The 14756-nt window shown below is 58.3% G+C and overlaps 2 protein-coding genes across 2 annotated transcripts; one reads left to right on the top strand and one right to left on the bottom strand.

Moving 5' to 3' along the window:
• Window positions 1-4006: 4006 nt before the first annotated feature.
• Window positions 4007-9930, bottom strand: C8A04DRAFT_36880 (uncharacterized protein; the record flags this gene model as incomplete). The annotated part of the gene is made up of 4 exons (XM_062783684.1): window positions 4007-4582; window positions 4656-9208; window positions 9283-9606; window positions 9771-9930. The coding sequence occupies 4 exons, from the start codon at window positions 9928-9930 to the stop codon at window positions 4007-4009; spliced, it is 5613 nt and encodes a 1870-aa protein (XP_062637410.1).
• Window positions 9931-12462: 2532 nt separating this feature from the next.
• C8A04DRAFT_36879 (ERCC4 domain-containing protein) lies at window positions 12463-14670 on the top strand (the record flags this gene model as incomplete). Its single annotated transcript, XM_062783683.1, has 1 exon — window positions 12463-14670. The coding sequence occupies one exon, from the start codon at window positions 12463-12465 to the stop codon at window positions 14668-14670; it is 2208 nt and encodes a 735-aa protein (XP_062637409.1).
• Between the last annotated feature and the right edge of the window lie 86 nt (window positions 14671-14756).

Raw genomic sequence — 14756 nt, 5'->3', positions numbered from 1 at the left:
CGATGGAGGGGTAGCGGGGTCGCAACAGCCGTTATCGAAGACTGCGGGGTAGCGCGTTCGAGATGTGCGCGTGGTCGCGAGAGCGCAGAAACAAGAGTGCGAGTATATCCAGAAAATAAAACTAGGGAAAGGGGGGGAAGGGTATCCAAGAAGTTGAACTCTTCAAGCAAAGCTAGCGACGGACAAGTGAGAGGGGGAGGGCATTCTTATGTATCGCACCCCGCGGCGATCGCACCAGCGGATCGTTACCCGCCTGGCTGGGCAAGTCTGCATGGATGGGGATGCAGCCCAGAGCCTGTGGACACCTTCCGCCCGTGTCACTGTCAATTGTCCCGGTAGCAGTACCTGGCCAACGTACCGCGAGTGCCCGCTCCAACGTGGAGGCGGCCCTCTGGGGGAAGCTCCGGCCCGGCGGTGGGGTGGACGAGCCCAGCCTCAGCGCTTGGTGGGTTTCCCTCCGTCCGACGAGGTCCCCTCCACCAGCGCGGCTCCAATGTCGCAATCCCATTATTACGGGCCCCGTGTAGCCGGAATGGGGCCGATGCTTAGACGAGCCTGGGCATGTGCGCGAATAAAGCTTCTTCTGATAAATTTGACTTGGTGGGAGTCCTGTCTGAAGCCGTAGTTGCCTTGGTGTTGCTACCTTCGTGGGATATCCCGATGATGGCGGTCTTGAGCCGCGCGGGACCGAGTAAATTGCTATTGTGGCGTTCCAGTTCTCCGCATTGGGGTTGCTGTGCGTGATCGACAAGTCCGGTCAGGACACCAACTGCTTCAATGGTCTGAGAAGCAATCAAGTTTACCTGTTTCAGAGGCCATCTCGAAATGTGGCGGCTCGAAGCAAGCCTGCCAATCAAGGTTGCAACGGAATGGGCCGTAAGTATGTAGTGCGTGCAGCTTTCTGCACCCTTGAGTTCAACAAAGTGTAACCGTCGAGCGAAGGTAACATGAAGAATCTCTCATGGTCTCTTTGAACCCGGCGGAAGTCCAAAAGGAGGGAAGATTTCTGCCCTTCAATGTTCCACACGGCCGAACGAACGAATTTTCCCCGACCATGGGATCCACGTTTTCTGGAACACCCCAACAAACTATCCAGGGAAAGCGCGATGAACTTCGGGGTCTCTTGCTTCGCAATATCCATATCGGCAGGCATAACCCGAGATTTAGCGAGTCAAAAGTCTGCACACCCTTTTTACAGTTCGCATTCCTTCGTGGCAGAGAATAAGCCCACCAGTACCATCTTTTTCTGCGGCAAAAAGGAACGGGTTTATTATCAGGAGCCGCTCAGCGACTAGCAGGGTGCCTCTCGGGTCAAATCAAACTACAAACCCCACCTCGACTAGTGTATGTAAGAGATCCCCGCCTTCCTGCCTCTCGTGCTTTGCGGGTCCTCGGGCGGGCGCCCGCCTGGGCGTCCGGTTAGTGACAGGTTCATTAGTTTGGCGCCTGCGATCCCATCGAGCTTGATGGTGGGCAGCATGGAAATCGATCACGAGGGAGGACCTTCGAGGTCGTTGAAAACCCGGTGTTCTCGTCCTCATCCCAATCCAAGCCTTGGTGAGTACTACATTTGACCTGCAGGTCGGGATGCTTCCTGCAAAGACAGGAAAGCGGGTAACATTGCACTCAGCCAGGGGCAAGTTGACCCAACATGCAGATGCAGTGCTGAACGAACGTCCAGGGTCTCGCGCGGTGGGGTTCCAGGAACCGAGCGGAACGATCTTCGATGTGGTACCAATACAGCGAAAGAAACGAGGAAACATAAAAAAGCCTCCCCAACACTCAACGAATTCTTCAATCATTTCTTTCCACGGCGAGAGACCAGTCCGAGTCTCTTGGGATCCTGAAACCTTCCGGCCAATATCACTGCCGATGACAAGCTGGGGTAATGGGGGAGGCGTCTGGGGCGTGATGCTTGCTTAGGCTCGGCGTGGACAAAGGATTGGTGTCTCGACACCAGCCCCGCATTGATCGTCGAGTTCACCCACGGACCACATCCAGAACCCCTCGAGGTGCTCTGATTGGGACGCTCTCCTTCAAGAGAGACACGACAAACTGCCACTTAACCGAAAGCATCTTCGTACCTGTCCCGGCCGCACTTCGCGTCGATGATCTTGGGGAGGCTAGGGTTACTCGGGTTAGCCCGGCTATGCCTCTTGGTAACTGTGAACAACATCAGAGAAACCAACTGCGGTCAAGGAACAACGAACACGGGTTGCTCCGTTTGATCGTTTGAGTTCCCTTGTTGCAGTTCTGTGGTGGGGTCAGAGATCCGAGGTCCCAAGTTGGGGAACCAGAAGCGATCCCGCTCCCGCAAGACCGAGCATGCCCCTATCCTTGCAACTATGGGGGAGGCCCGCCTTCTGCATTCCGAACCACGACAACCCCGAGCCCACCCATACGTGAAAAGGTGGTATGCCTAGGACTGCCGTTGGCCCGGGTCTCACGTCTTTCATACTGTAGGGCTGGGCACACACACTCGCAACCTCAGCGATGGTTGGGGACGGCGGATAACGACGGGTAGGAACTATCCCGTTTTGGGAGCATTGGGAGCATCGGCCTCACACTAGTTAACGTTAACGTTAGACCTATCCCTTATCCCTCGCCTGTGTCTTGAATGGAAGTTTGTCTAGTTTGTCTCAGGCATTTTGATGGGGAACCGCACATTTTGGGGAGCGATCTCCGTCCGTTCCATCTCGATTCGGGCATCCGCCTTTCTGTCGTTTGGCCGGGCTCAAGACCACTTACTGTGTATCCTGTGTAGTGCCGCTCTGCTAGTTATGTGGTTCTGAGGAAACCGATTGCCGACCCCATCTGGGACTGAGGGGGAATCACGGGTAGACTTTATGGACTCCAATTTGCATTATTCTTAAGTTAAAAAGGAGAAGCGGTATTTGAAGAAAAGACGAAAGATTTGAGAGATATTCCAAAACAGGCCACTCGTCGTCAAGAAATAAGACCTCGGCCATCATTCAATAAACCTACCTAACCTCACCACCATCTCACCGCTGCCATCACCTCGATTTCTCACACAGCACAAGTCAAAACCCAAGAGTCAGGGGAGAATAAGAATCAATAATGTCGTATCAACCATACCACAACTAAGTTGTGAGGGGAATCAAGAACGTAATGGGGAATCAAAAAAAGAAGAAACAACAACAATAGGTAAACAAAAACAACAACCAGACAAAAGAAAGCAAGAAACAAGAAAAAAATATACAACAGAAAAAGTTCATAATCTCCGTCAAGCCCATCCGCCCAAGAACAGAACTCGCCTCTTCTCTGGCTGCCTACAATAGCCAACAGTCGATAACCAACATCAAGTCGCGAGCCCAAAAAAAGGAGAGGACCTCCCGAGCATCACCGTCACCGTCGCCACCCCGTCCTTCCTTTCATCCGCCATTAACTAGCGTCCATCCATCCATCCGTCCATAAAAAGGGGCTCATTTCCCACCATGAGAAGAAGAAAAAAGTCGTCATGCCTGCTCCCTCGCTTTCCCCATCTCATATCTCTGCGTCGGTACTGTGTGTGTGTGTCCCTATCGTCCCCCGGTGTGTGTTTGTGTGTGTTTGTGTGTGTTGTCATTACCTTTACGTTTTGAGTTTCCTTTGAGGGCGTCCTTTTTTTTTGGTGGTTTGTTGCTGATCCTTTTTTCCTCCTGTGTCATCCATTCGAATAAGGAATAAAGAGGTCAAAAAATTAACCGCCCATCATCCATCCATTCACCCACTGTCGCCAGAGAAGGAGCCCGTTGTCATATAACCACCGTTGCCACAACGATAACCATGACCACCACGGCTGATGCTCATGCTGATCCCCATCCTGATCCTGAAGCTCATGCTCATGCTGATGCGGAAGCTCCTGCTGAGACTGATGATGTAGCTCGCGAAGATCATCGACGCCCCCAAAGCTCACCCCACCACCAACATCCACCATAACAACCCCCACAAGAGCCGCCACCAGCACGAACAAGCCCACGACAGCAACCCAGCGCCAACCGCCCTCCTAAAAGCAGTTCAGACTCCCCTTCTTCTTCTTCTTCGCAATGGTATTCATGCGTTCCTCCAGGTGCGCACGCGCAATCTCAGCATCCCGCCGCTTGCGCCTCTCCTCCTCGACCTGCTGCATGCTGTACCGGTTTTCTTCCTGCGGCTTGTCGCGCAGCTCCTTGAGCTCCGACTCCAGCTCGCCTGCACGGCGCCGCCACGCGTCGCAGTCCGACTGGATCGCCTTTTGCTGCTGCTCCAGGTCGGTGAGGGCTTCTTCGAGGGTCTGGGTGAGTTGCTTCTCGGCGCGGAGGTGTTTTTCGATGAGCCGGATGCGTGCTTCTTGGTCTTCTTGGATTTGCATGATGCCGGCCGAGGCGGCGGCCGCGCCGCCGATGTCTTTGCTGGGTGGGCGCGGGGTCGGGGAGGTTGTGCCGGGGTTGGCGCCGGAGGAGGGACCGTTGGGTAAGGGGGGAAGGGGGATGGCGGGTGGGGGCGAGGGGAGAGAGGCGACGGAGGAGCTCTTGCGGACTTGGCCGGTGAGCGAGTTGGAGCGCTGCGGGCTCTCGACGGAGCGGATGCCGTCGAACTTGACCTGGTGTGTGTGTTAGTAGGTGCGTAACAGACGGGACTGGAAAGCGATAAAACACCAAAAGAAAAGAACGTACCTGAAGAGCATTGTACTCTTCCCGGATCGCATCGAGCTCGCCCTGCAGCTTGATCTTGGCGGCATTGGCCTCCTCCAGCTGGGCGTTGCGCTCCATCTGCAGGGTCGACAGGCGGTTGCTGGCCATCTGCACCTGGTCGTAGTTGTTTTGCAGTTGGTCCTCGAGTTCCTCGACCAGCCGCGAGTTCTTCTTGTTCTTGCTCTCGAGATCGACCACCTTCTGCTTGACCAGGGCGACCTGTTCCTGCACGGGGTGGGAGGTAGAGGAGCGGTTCGTCGTTGTGGCTGTAGTGGCTGGCGCCGTCGATGCCCTGGCATTCTCGGTGGTAGTGGCCTCGAGCACCTCGTTGAGGCTCGCGCGCACGGCTTCCAGGTCGCGCATGACGGTGTCGTTGATGTTGGACAGTTCGACAACGTGGTTCTCGAGCTCCGCGCGCTTTTCCTGCTCTTGCGTGACGGCCTTTTGGTACGAGACGAGCTCCTCGACGCGCTCCGAGATCTTCTCGAGGCTGACGTCCAGGCCAAGGGCAAAAGCGACTTGCGTGGCGACCTTCATGAGGTCCTCGCGCGCCTCGGTGAGATCGCCCTCGAGCTGGCTAACGCGGCCGGCGTGTTCCGACTTGAGAGTCGCCAGCTGCGCCTCGACGTCCTGCTTTGAGGACGAGGTCACTTCCTCGATGTCCCGGGCGTGCTTGGTCTCCAGCTCGCTCAGGTTGTCCTGGTGCGTCTTGATGGCCTGCTCGTGGTCGGCGATCTGGGCCTCGAGGCTGGTGACCAGCTCCTTGTGCGTTGCGAGCTCGCCGCTGGCCGTGTCGCGGTCCTGGCTGGCTAGGTCCAGAAGCTTCTTGGTGGCCAGATGCTGCTGCTCCGCCTCAGTTACCTGACTCTGAGTGCTGTTGATGATACTTTTGTACTCGTCGATCTCGCTCCTCAGGAAGTCAACCAGCTTCTTCTGCTTCTCATCAGCCTCCTTAGCAGCCTCCTTAGCAGCGTCGTCCGCTGCTTCATCCACCACGGGCGTCTTGTGTTCCGCGTCGGCAAGCTGCTCCGTGACGGACGCGACCTTGGCCTCGAGCTCCCCAATGGTCCTCGCCATTTGGACTTCCGAGTCACGCATGCTCTGCAGCGCGTTGCTGTGCCGCTCTTCCCAGGTGGACAGCTCCGACTGCAGCTCGGTGATCTTCTTCTCGCGCAGCGCCAGCTGAGCAGCCGCTTCTGCCGCGGCCGCCTTGGCAGCTTGCGCGGCTTCGTCCGCCGCGGCAGTGGCTCCCTTGAGCGACTCGTGCGTCTCCGTAGACACCGCAGCGGGTACCTCGGTAGCCGCCTCAGTAGCATCCTCAGCCAGCAGCCCACGATCCTCGACAGAGGCAGGCTCCGGCTTGTCCGCCGCAGCATCAGCCACCACAGCCTTCGCCGACCCCTGGGCCTCGACAGCCGCCTTCGCCGCCGCCGTAGCCTTCTCCGATGCGAAGTTAGCCTCCTTGAGCGACTTCTGGAGTTCCTCCAACTGCGTCTCCAGATGCTTCTCCCGCGCGGCATGCGCCTCCTGCATATCGCGGATGCGCATCTCGCTCTGGCCGAGCTGGTCGCGGAGAGTCGACACCATGGCCATATCCATGGGTGAAGTCGCCTTCAGACTGGACCGTTCGCGGGTGAGACCCGAGATAATGGTCATCTTCATCTCCATCTCTTTCTTGGCGGTCGCGACATCGGCCTCGAGCTCCTGGATGCGCTCTGAGCGTGAGTGGAGTTCGTGCATGGCAGCGTTAAGGTTGAGGTCGAAGTTCTGCATGACGTCCGGCTGTTGCTCGAAGTTCTCGGCTGCGATGTTACGTAGCGAGGCGAATGAGCGGTGCGCGCGGTCGATGATCATGACATTCTGGCTCGACTTGCGGCGGATCACGGGTGTGTTGCCCTTGGGGGACGACGCCTCGATGTTGGCCGCCTGGGCCTGGGCCTTGGCCACCTCCGTCTTGAGCTCCTCGACCATGTCCAGGGTGTGCTGGTGCTGGTTCTCCAGCTGGGCATATCGCTCAGCTAGTTCCCGCTCGGCGAACTCCCGCTCGGATGCCAGCGACCGGAGCCGTTCGATCTCGGACGATAGGCCTTCCGACTTGATCTGGTCGGCGGGGGCTAGCCCGGAGTGGTTCTGGTCGTCGTCGTGATCAACACCACCAGCCCTGGGCACTGTGGTATCCGCATCGGAATCGTCCACGGCCGTGATGGGGGACTCAACGGCCGACGACAGCTCCGACGACAGCGACTTGAGCGATGTGTGTCCACCCTTGGTGTCGTTGGTTCTGGCGTCCGACAGGAAGGAGTGCGGCCGGGTGTGCATCGGCGACGCGACCGAGAGCATCGAATCGCGCGGGCGCTGCGGCGGGTGTCGCGACTCATCGACCACGTCCTGCAACTCGGCGAGCGCGCGGAGGGCCTCCTCGTACTTGGCCTGCAGAAGGTCGTACTCGTTAAGCGTCGACTCATGCTCCACACGCAGGCCCAGGAGTTCCTGCGTGACCGTGTCGAGCTTGTCCGCAACAAACTTGGACTGTGCAGGGCTGGCCGCGTACTCGGGCTCGTCCTCGGCGTCGTTGTCGCCCGCGTGCGCATGTGTGGGCCTCGTCGGGGTAGTCATGGCAGCAGAAGCATCGGCAGCAACACCCTCCGCAATCGGCTTTAGCTCCTCGGCCGGCTTCTCCGCCGCCTCGTCTTCTTCCTCCTCTCCAGTTTCCGGGATCGTCTCCTCCACCTGGCTGTGTCGGCTGACGTGGCTCTGGCTGCGCGAGTGCTCGGCGATGCTGCGGCTCGCGGTGCGACGGTGGCCCGCGCCATTGGCCATCATCGTGTTCTCGGGTTCCGGCGCGGGAGGGTCCTGCTGGATGTTATCGAGCTCGTGCAGCAGCGAGTCCAGCTTGCCGAGGCTGCGCTGGCGCTCGACCACCTGCTCCAGGCGGTCGATCTCGCGCTGCATCAACTCGGCGTCCTGGTCGGCCTCAGCGAGGCGCTCCTCAAGCGTCGAGATGTAGTCCTCGCACGTCGCCTCGTTCTCGCGCACACGCGTGATCTCCTTGCGGAGCTCCATGATGATGGTCGCATTTTTCTCCTCACCGGACGTGTGGCCGTCCAGCTTGGTCTCCAGGTCGTGCAGGTAGTTCTCGGTACTCGCCTCGCGGTCCATTAGCTTCTGCAGCCGCGACTGCAGCTGGTTGTTGATGGTGTCGGTGTAGGCGCAACGCGTCTCCTTCTCTAGCAGCGACCCTTCCGTAATCGCTAGGGTCGCCCGCGTGCTGGCGAGGGAGTGCTCTAGCGATTGGATCGTCTTCTCGTACTCGAGCACAACCTGTTCGACGGCCTGCGCAAAGCTGTTGGAGCGATTCAGGCGCTCCGTCGCGATGTCTTCGGTGGTGTTGTCGTCGGCCCTCAGCTGGTCCTTCTCGGCCGCCTCGTTGTCGCGCGCCTTGGCCATCTCTGAGATCAGCTTTGCGTGCCGCTCCCCGAGCGCCTTGTAATTTTCTTCGGCGTCCAGCAGCCGGTTTTGGAGCTCGACCTCCCGCTCGTTTTGCCGCTCGGACCGCTCGCCGGGGGCTAGGACCCGGCGCTCGCCCCCACCTCGTTCTGCACTTCGGATTTGCTCGCGCAGGAACGCAACCTCGGCCTTGAGACGGTCAATGAGCGCCTGCTTGTCGCCTTCCTCAACCTGTTGGATCCGCGGCTTGCTCTGGATCGCTCGGGCCCTCTGCGCATATTGCACCGTATTTAGCGTCTCGCTGAGGTGGAACTCCGCTGGAGTCACGCACGCAATCATGTACGTGATGGCATTACCCCCCAGTGAGTCCTGGAGCAGCCGTGTCAGCTTGGAGTCGCGGTACGACACGTGCGCGCCCGCTTGCCGGGACGACAGTTGCGAGATAACTTTGCCCAGCGCCGCGAGACCGCCGTTGATCGATATCCCTTCCTTGGCCCGTTCGCCTTGCGCGCCCGTATTCTTGAGACGTTCACTGCCAGCTAGATCCACAAAGTGCATCTTGCTGTCCGTCGTCACGAGCGTTTCCGCACCGCCCCCTGTCAGCGCCTCCAGCGGCATCGACAACCGCTTGTCCGCCGCCGGGGTGGACTGCAACCTGGTCTTCTTTTGCACTAGGTTTAAGCTGAAGACGGCGTGGGAACGGGACGACCGTGCGTTGATCGCCGTCGCATCGGTCTGGCGGAGTGTGGACCCTTGGTTCAGGACGTTCAGCAGGTCCTCCACCGAGTTGACCTCGACTTGGCGCAGGCCGGTGAGGATGATATTTCCCTTGACATCCTCGCGGATCGTAACGTTGGTCCGCTCGTATGGCGGGGTGTTGTCCGGTAATAGTAGGTCTCTCAGCTGCTCGTTATAAATCTCCACGTACGACGCTCGCAGCGTCCAATTCTTCTCTCCTTGCGGTAAGTTTGCGGCCTGCGCCGAGTAGCGGGCAGGAGTCCGCAGCTGTGACATGGAATTCCTGTTAGGGTTCTTCTTAGGTCCTTGGAGGTGCTCAAACAGCGCCGTTGCAGCCCGCGGAACGACGCCTAGAAATGGTTCTGTGGTTAGCCCCCAGTGCATGGCGAAGGACGGAGCAGCACAACCTGCTGCAATCACTTACCCATGGCATCAGAGTCTTCCTGCTCAGCCGGACCCGATGTTCCCATCGTGTACGACTTGCCGGCGCCGGATTGGCCGTACGCGAGGAGCGAGACATTGTAGCCTTGCGTAAAGGCGGTGATGCACTCTTCCAGATACTCCCACACTCCGGCCTGGTCTACGTCGGGGGTGAACACCCGGTCGAACACAAATAGCTTGCGTCCTTGGGGGGAGTCGATGGCCAGGCTTGTCGGTGACTGGACCTGAACCATTGAGCGCTGGAAGCGCTGGGGTATAAGCTCGTAGCCGGGATCGGTCGGCTGCAAGGGTGGGCGAACGCGAACCGCTATAAGCCGGGGAAAGAAAGAAAAAGAGGTTACAAGTTAGAAAAAAATAGTTCTCTGAGAAAGTAGCATGCGTTGAGCGTCGACAACTACATGTACGAGGCCCGAGTCTCGTCCCGTGGGGTTTGAGGCCTAGATCATGGCAGGGTGTAAGGCGAGTACTCACCGACTCTGACGGCCGTCTTTGTGTCCTCGTCCGAAGCCCTGCTTCCTCCTCCGCCGGTTCTACTCTGCATGCTCAACCGGCTGTTGCTCCTCCCCGGGCGAACGATTGCGCTCATCGGCCGCGGAGACATCATGCCGGGTGATGCTGGTGGTGAAGCCATGTTTGGCGGCGGCGGTTGCGGTTGTACGTATTCGTACGTGGTTGTACTACACCCCTTTTTTGCGTTTCTTGGTAAAAAAAGGGGCTGCGTCCGCGACTCGGTCGAGTTGAGCCGGTGCAGTGGGACTGGTCAGGTCGCTTTTTTCCCGCCGGTTCCGTGCCGATGATTTAATGTGCGCCGGGTTGTGTGTGGTGTGTTCTTCGCTTTTGCGGCACAGTGAAAACCCGTGGAACAGGCGCGACTCGACGGGACGAACCGCGTTGGCTCACACAGGTCGGGTATCAAAGATCGAGGGCCAAAAAGACTGGACGGACGCTTGGACGGCCAGATGGGAATTCAGCACCAAGAAACCCCGCAAAATCGGTTTATGCGTGGGCGCATCGGAGCGTCACAAGCTCTCTTCCCCAAGATTGTCGTTTTTCTGGTCGAGCGCGGGTAATTATTTTTTTGGGGGAAATGGAAGGCCGTCGCTGGTCTGGGGCCCGTTTGGGGCGCTCTCCCTCCCCTTGTTTATTTGATTGCACCGACCAGGGTGGTGCAAATTACAAACGCGCTCCCCCTGGAGTTGCGCTAAAAGGTGCCGATTGTGAACCCTGGGCCTTGTCGGGGGCTCGGCGTTGCAGCACCACCACCTCACACCTGCCCTGCAGCAACAACCCACGAGAATGTGTGTTAGGTTGGTGTGGGCGAACGGGGCGAGACACTGGAAGGCTCGGTCAGGTTCCGAAGGAAAAAGTGCAGCTCCAAGCTGGTCCGGGGTCCCGCTCAGGCCCGGCTGGTGCCAATCGGTTGTCGCCAATGGGCTGGGTCGGCGTGGTCGGAGCGGTCCTGGAGTCTTGGGACCCTTTCTTTGAGCGAACGGGACTGGTTCTGGCGTGTCTGACAACCTGGAAAGTTCTGCAAGCGAAGAAAAAGAATCAAAAAAAAGAAATGCAAGGGCAAGGAGGAACTGCTCGCAGTTGGCTCATCGGCTCCTGTTGCGATTGGAAGGTGGTGTGCATGCGAGAGCGTTCAGTGGCTGGAAGAGCTCTTCTGCAAACAAGCACCGCGTTCTGGAGGGGCGCTGGTGGGCCCTGCATGCGGGTCTGGGGTTCGGTTCGTCCAAGCGATGCGACGAGTGGGGGACTGCCGCTCACTTTGTGGCCCTTGCACCTGGCCTGGTGAATGAAGAAGCACGGGCCAGCTAGAGGGAAGAGGTGGAAGTTGGTATCGAAAACAGGGGCATGTGGCTTGCGTCGACGGAGCCACGGTTTTTTTTTTGGAGCATCGTTGGTGACTTTTCTGGATTCTTGCAACTTTCCCAGCAAGCCACGGGACCCCGGATGGGATCAGGCGAAGTCCCATCCATCACCGTTACGCCAAGATCACATGCTTAAGACACCGATTGGCGACCGACAGACTGGGAACTCGCTCGGATTTTGTTTCACCGTCCTGTTCTGTGCGACTGGTGTACGCGTACATCTCGGTCCTCCTCGCCAAGGATATCATCCATCTCGTTCACTTGATCATGAAGGTGACTGACAACTGATTTCGTCGTCTCGGAGGATCACCATCCAGCTCGGTCCTCTGAGGGATCGCGGGGCCGGCCAAATGTAACCCGTCCTTCCCGTCGTGCTCGACCACCGTTGCAAAGTTGGGGAGCCGGCAAACCCCCCTGAAGTGACTGAGGCATGATAGGCCCGATGGCTGGGTTGCTGGGACCTTGTTGCATAATGGAGCTGCACGCCTTGACCCGAGGCGAGGGGCTCCTCATCCCAGCGTTTGCCGGGCATTGGATGTTGGACAAGGCATGGCGGCTGCCCCTTGGGTGGGCGGCTCTTGAAACGCATATAATTCCATAACTAATCATCACGCCCGTGTTGGATATGTGACCCAGAAACCCCTCCCGGGTTAGAATCGCCGGTCCCTGTTTGTCAAGACCTCGGATGGAGCCGAAGCCGTTGAGAACTTTCGCTTTCGCGCTGACAAACCCCGGCCCCTCCCACAAAGGTTGTTCTTGCAAACGCCCCTGGCCCAAACCAGGCCGGACGTGTGGCCTGAGCTTCCCAAACGGGGTTCCGCGGTGGAATCCCTCGACCGTGCGCACACGCTAAGCCAGACCGAGATATCACGCCTGGCGATCTACCCGGCGAGAGCGGCCGGAAGGGTCGGTTGGACAAACGGTCGAAGCGACGGCAGTTCGCCGGGTCGCTCCCACGTGCAGGAACTCCGAGACACCAAACAAGATGCGGAAGCAATCGAGGAAGCGAAGTTGAAGCCGGGAAAGTCGCCGTATCCAGTATTCTGGACGAGGAGTTGTTTTCTTCAGGGATGCCCGTTGGTGGAAAGTGAGACCAGATGTTTGATCCGGAGCACTGTGGCGCGCACGGTATCCACCTTGAGTTTGTAATTGCCATCACGTGAGACGGTGTTCGGTTCGCGCGTTCCATGAGCCGCGTCTTTTCTCCCAGGGGTTACTGTCGCGTCTTGTTGCTGCAGAAGCCGGGGTTTTGCATCGACACACCCGGCTGCCCATGCTCTGCGCGACACAACATGCCGACGGAAGTGATTTCACTTCTCTCAAGCTCCGACGCGGGCTCACCACCGCCTGCACGAGCAGCACAACCACAACCCCTTCCGGCGCCGCTCCAAAGCACACGACTCGATATCTTGGACTCCGATGACCTCTTCCCACCCCTCCCTTCCCCCGGCAGACTTACAGGGACCGCTCCCCCGGGTCTAACTGGCGTTGCTCAACGTCAACCCCAAGCTCTCCTGACCAGTGCAGATGAAATTTGGTTACTGTCGGACGACAACCCCATCTCGCTAGGGAACAGCCATTCTAAGGATGGCGTCTCGATCGGCGAGCCGAGTGCAAAGAGACAGTGCTTGGACCTCATTGGCGTCGTGAGCAGCCCAAATGCCGCTGCGCCGCTGCAATCTACCACATCAACGCCGCTTCGGACATCCGGGCCCGGGTGTTCAGATCAGACAGCGGTCTCTCTCATCGACACTACGCGGCCGCAACGACGGCGCAACTGGCGGAACGACGATCCATTGAGGAGCTTATCACCGTTCGCCACCAAGCGGATCGCACCAGGGTCGCACAATGATCCCGTGGCGGTGCCGTCGAGTTCACTGCAAGACGACACCTTCGCGGCTTCTCCTGTTCCGCCCCTGGGCAACGTTCCCGCGAAGAACAAGGGCATCCCGCCCGTTCTCGCGGATGATATCGATGTCTTCGCCACCAGTTCTCCTGTGCGGGTCGTAACCTCAACGCGGCCCGGGCCGTCTACAGCAACATGGGACCCCATCTCGAGCTCGGCACCTCTCCCGTCCACAACCGAGGAGCCGGTCAGGATCCCATCACGGCCGTTCCGAAAGACTGTGTCGGAAGTGATTGCATTAGATGAGTCGGACCGTGACAGCGTCGCTCAGCACTCCTCTGACGACGAGTTTCCCGACCTCGATGTGTTGCTTGCGTCCAAGGAGAAGTTCGGTATCGTGCCGAAACCACCTACGGCACCTACCGCCCCCAAAGTTCAGCGGAAACCAAAGCCCACTAAGGCAAAGGCGGACTCTGATGAGCCGAAGAAGACTACCAAGGAGAGAGCCAAGGAAAAGGAGGAGAAGGCGGCCGCACGAGAGGCCGAGAAAGAACGCAAGAAGTTGGAAAAGCAGCGAGCTAAGGAGGAGAAAGCCCAAGAAAAGGCCAAGGCGGCTGCTTTGGCCGAGGTAAACAAGATACGGACTGACAAAAAGGTGTCGACACCGGAAATGATTGTCGACCTCCCCATTACCCTTGATGAGAGTGTCAAGCTCCAAGCAGGCACCCTACTTCGAGACCTTGACGTCCACTCGACTACTTGGCAAAGCCCGGTAGACAACATAGTCCAATGGCGTCGCAAGGTCTCTTCCCGGTACAATGAAGACTTGGGGCATTGGGAACCGATCATGGAACGCATCGAGCGAGAAAACTACGCTATGGTGGTCATCCCGGCCTCCCAATTCGTCGACTTGGTTCTAGGCGAAGAGGATGTCAGTCTTGAGTCTCATGTTTCGCGGATAAAACGCCTCTGTCCCAAGGACAACATCATTTACCTCATTGAAGGGTTAACTATTTGGCTTCGCAAGAATCGCAATGTTCGAAACAGGCAATTCGTGAGCGCTGTACGCAGCGGCTTAGAACCTTTGGACGAGGGCAACGATCAACAACAGCAACAACAGCAACAACCACCGCCCAGCTCCCAACCTCAGCGGAAGCGCAAGGCCGCCGCGACCCCACAAACCTACATCGACGAAGAGACCATCGAGACCTCCCTCCTCCAGCTCCAAGTCCTCCACGGCGTGCTCATCCACCACACCAGCATCCCCCTCGAGACAGCCCGCTGGATCGCCGTCTTCACGCAGCATATCAGCACGGTGCCCTACCGGCGCCAGCGCGAGGCCGCCAACGACGCCGGTTTCTGCATGGAGACGGGCCAGGTGAAAACGGGCGACGGCACGCACGACACGTATGTACGCATCTTGCAGGAGATTGGGCGGGTCACGGCGCCCACGGCATACGGCATCGCGGCCGAGTTTGAGTCGGTATCGGCGCTTGTGAGGGGGCTGGAGGAGGGCGGGCCGTTGCGGCTGGAGAAGGTCCGGAGGAGTATTAACAAGGACGGGGAGCTTAGTGATCGAACCGTTGGACAGGCTGTTAGTAAGCGGGTGCATAAGATCTTTTTGGGGCGGGATGAGACGAGTACGGATATCTAGGCTCGCTGTGGCCAAAAAGGGCGACACACTAAGATAGCTCAAGTCTAATCCATTAACATTCGATCAAATCTTAATAAATTTTGATT

Source organism: Dichotomopilus funicola (assembly GCF_033296635.1).
Source record: "Dichotomopilus funicola strain CBS 141.50 unplaced genomic scaffold C8A04scaffold_27, whole genome shotgun sequence".
Taxonomy (NCBI): Eukaryota; Fungi; Ascomycota; class Sordariomycetes; order Sordariales; family Chaetomiaceae; genus Dichotomopilus; species Dichotomopilus funicola.
This window is presented reverse-complemented; position numbering and strand designations above follow the sequence as displayed.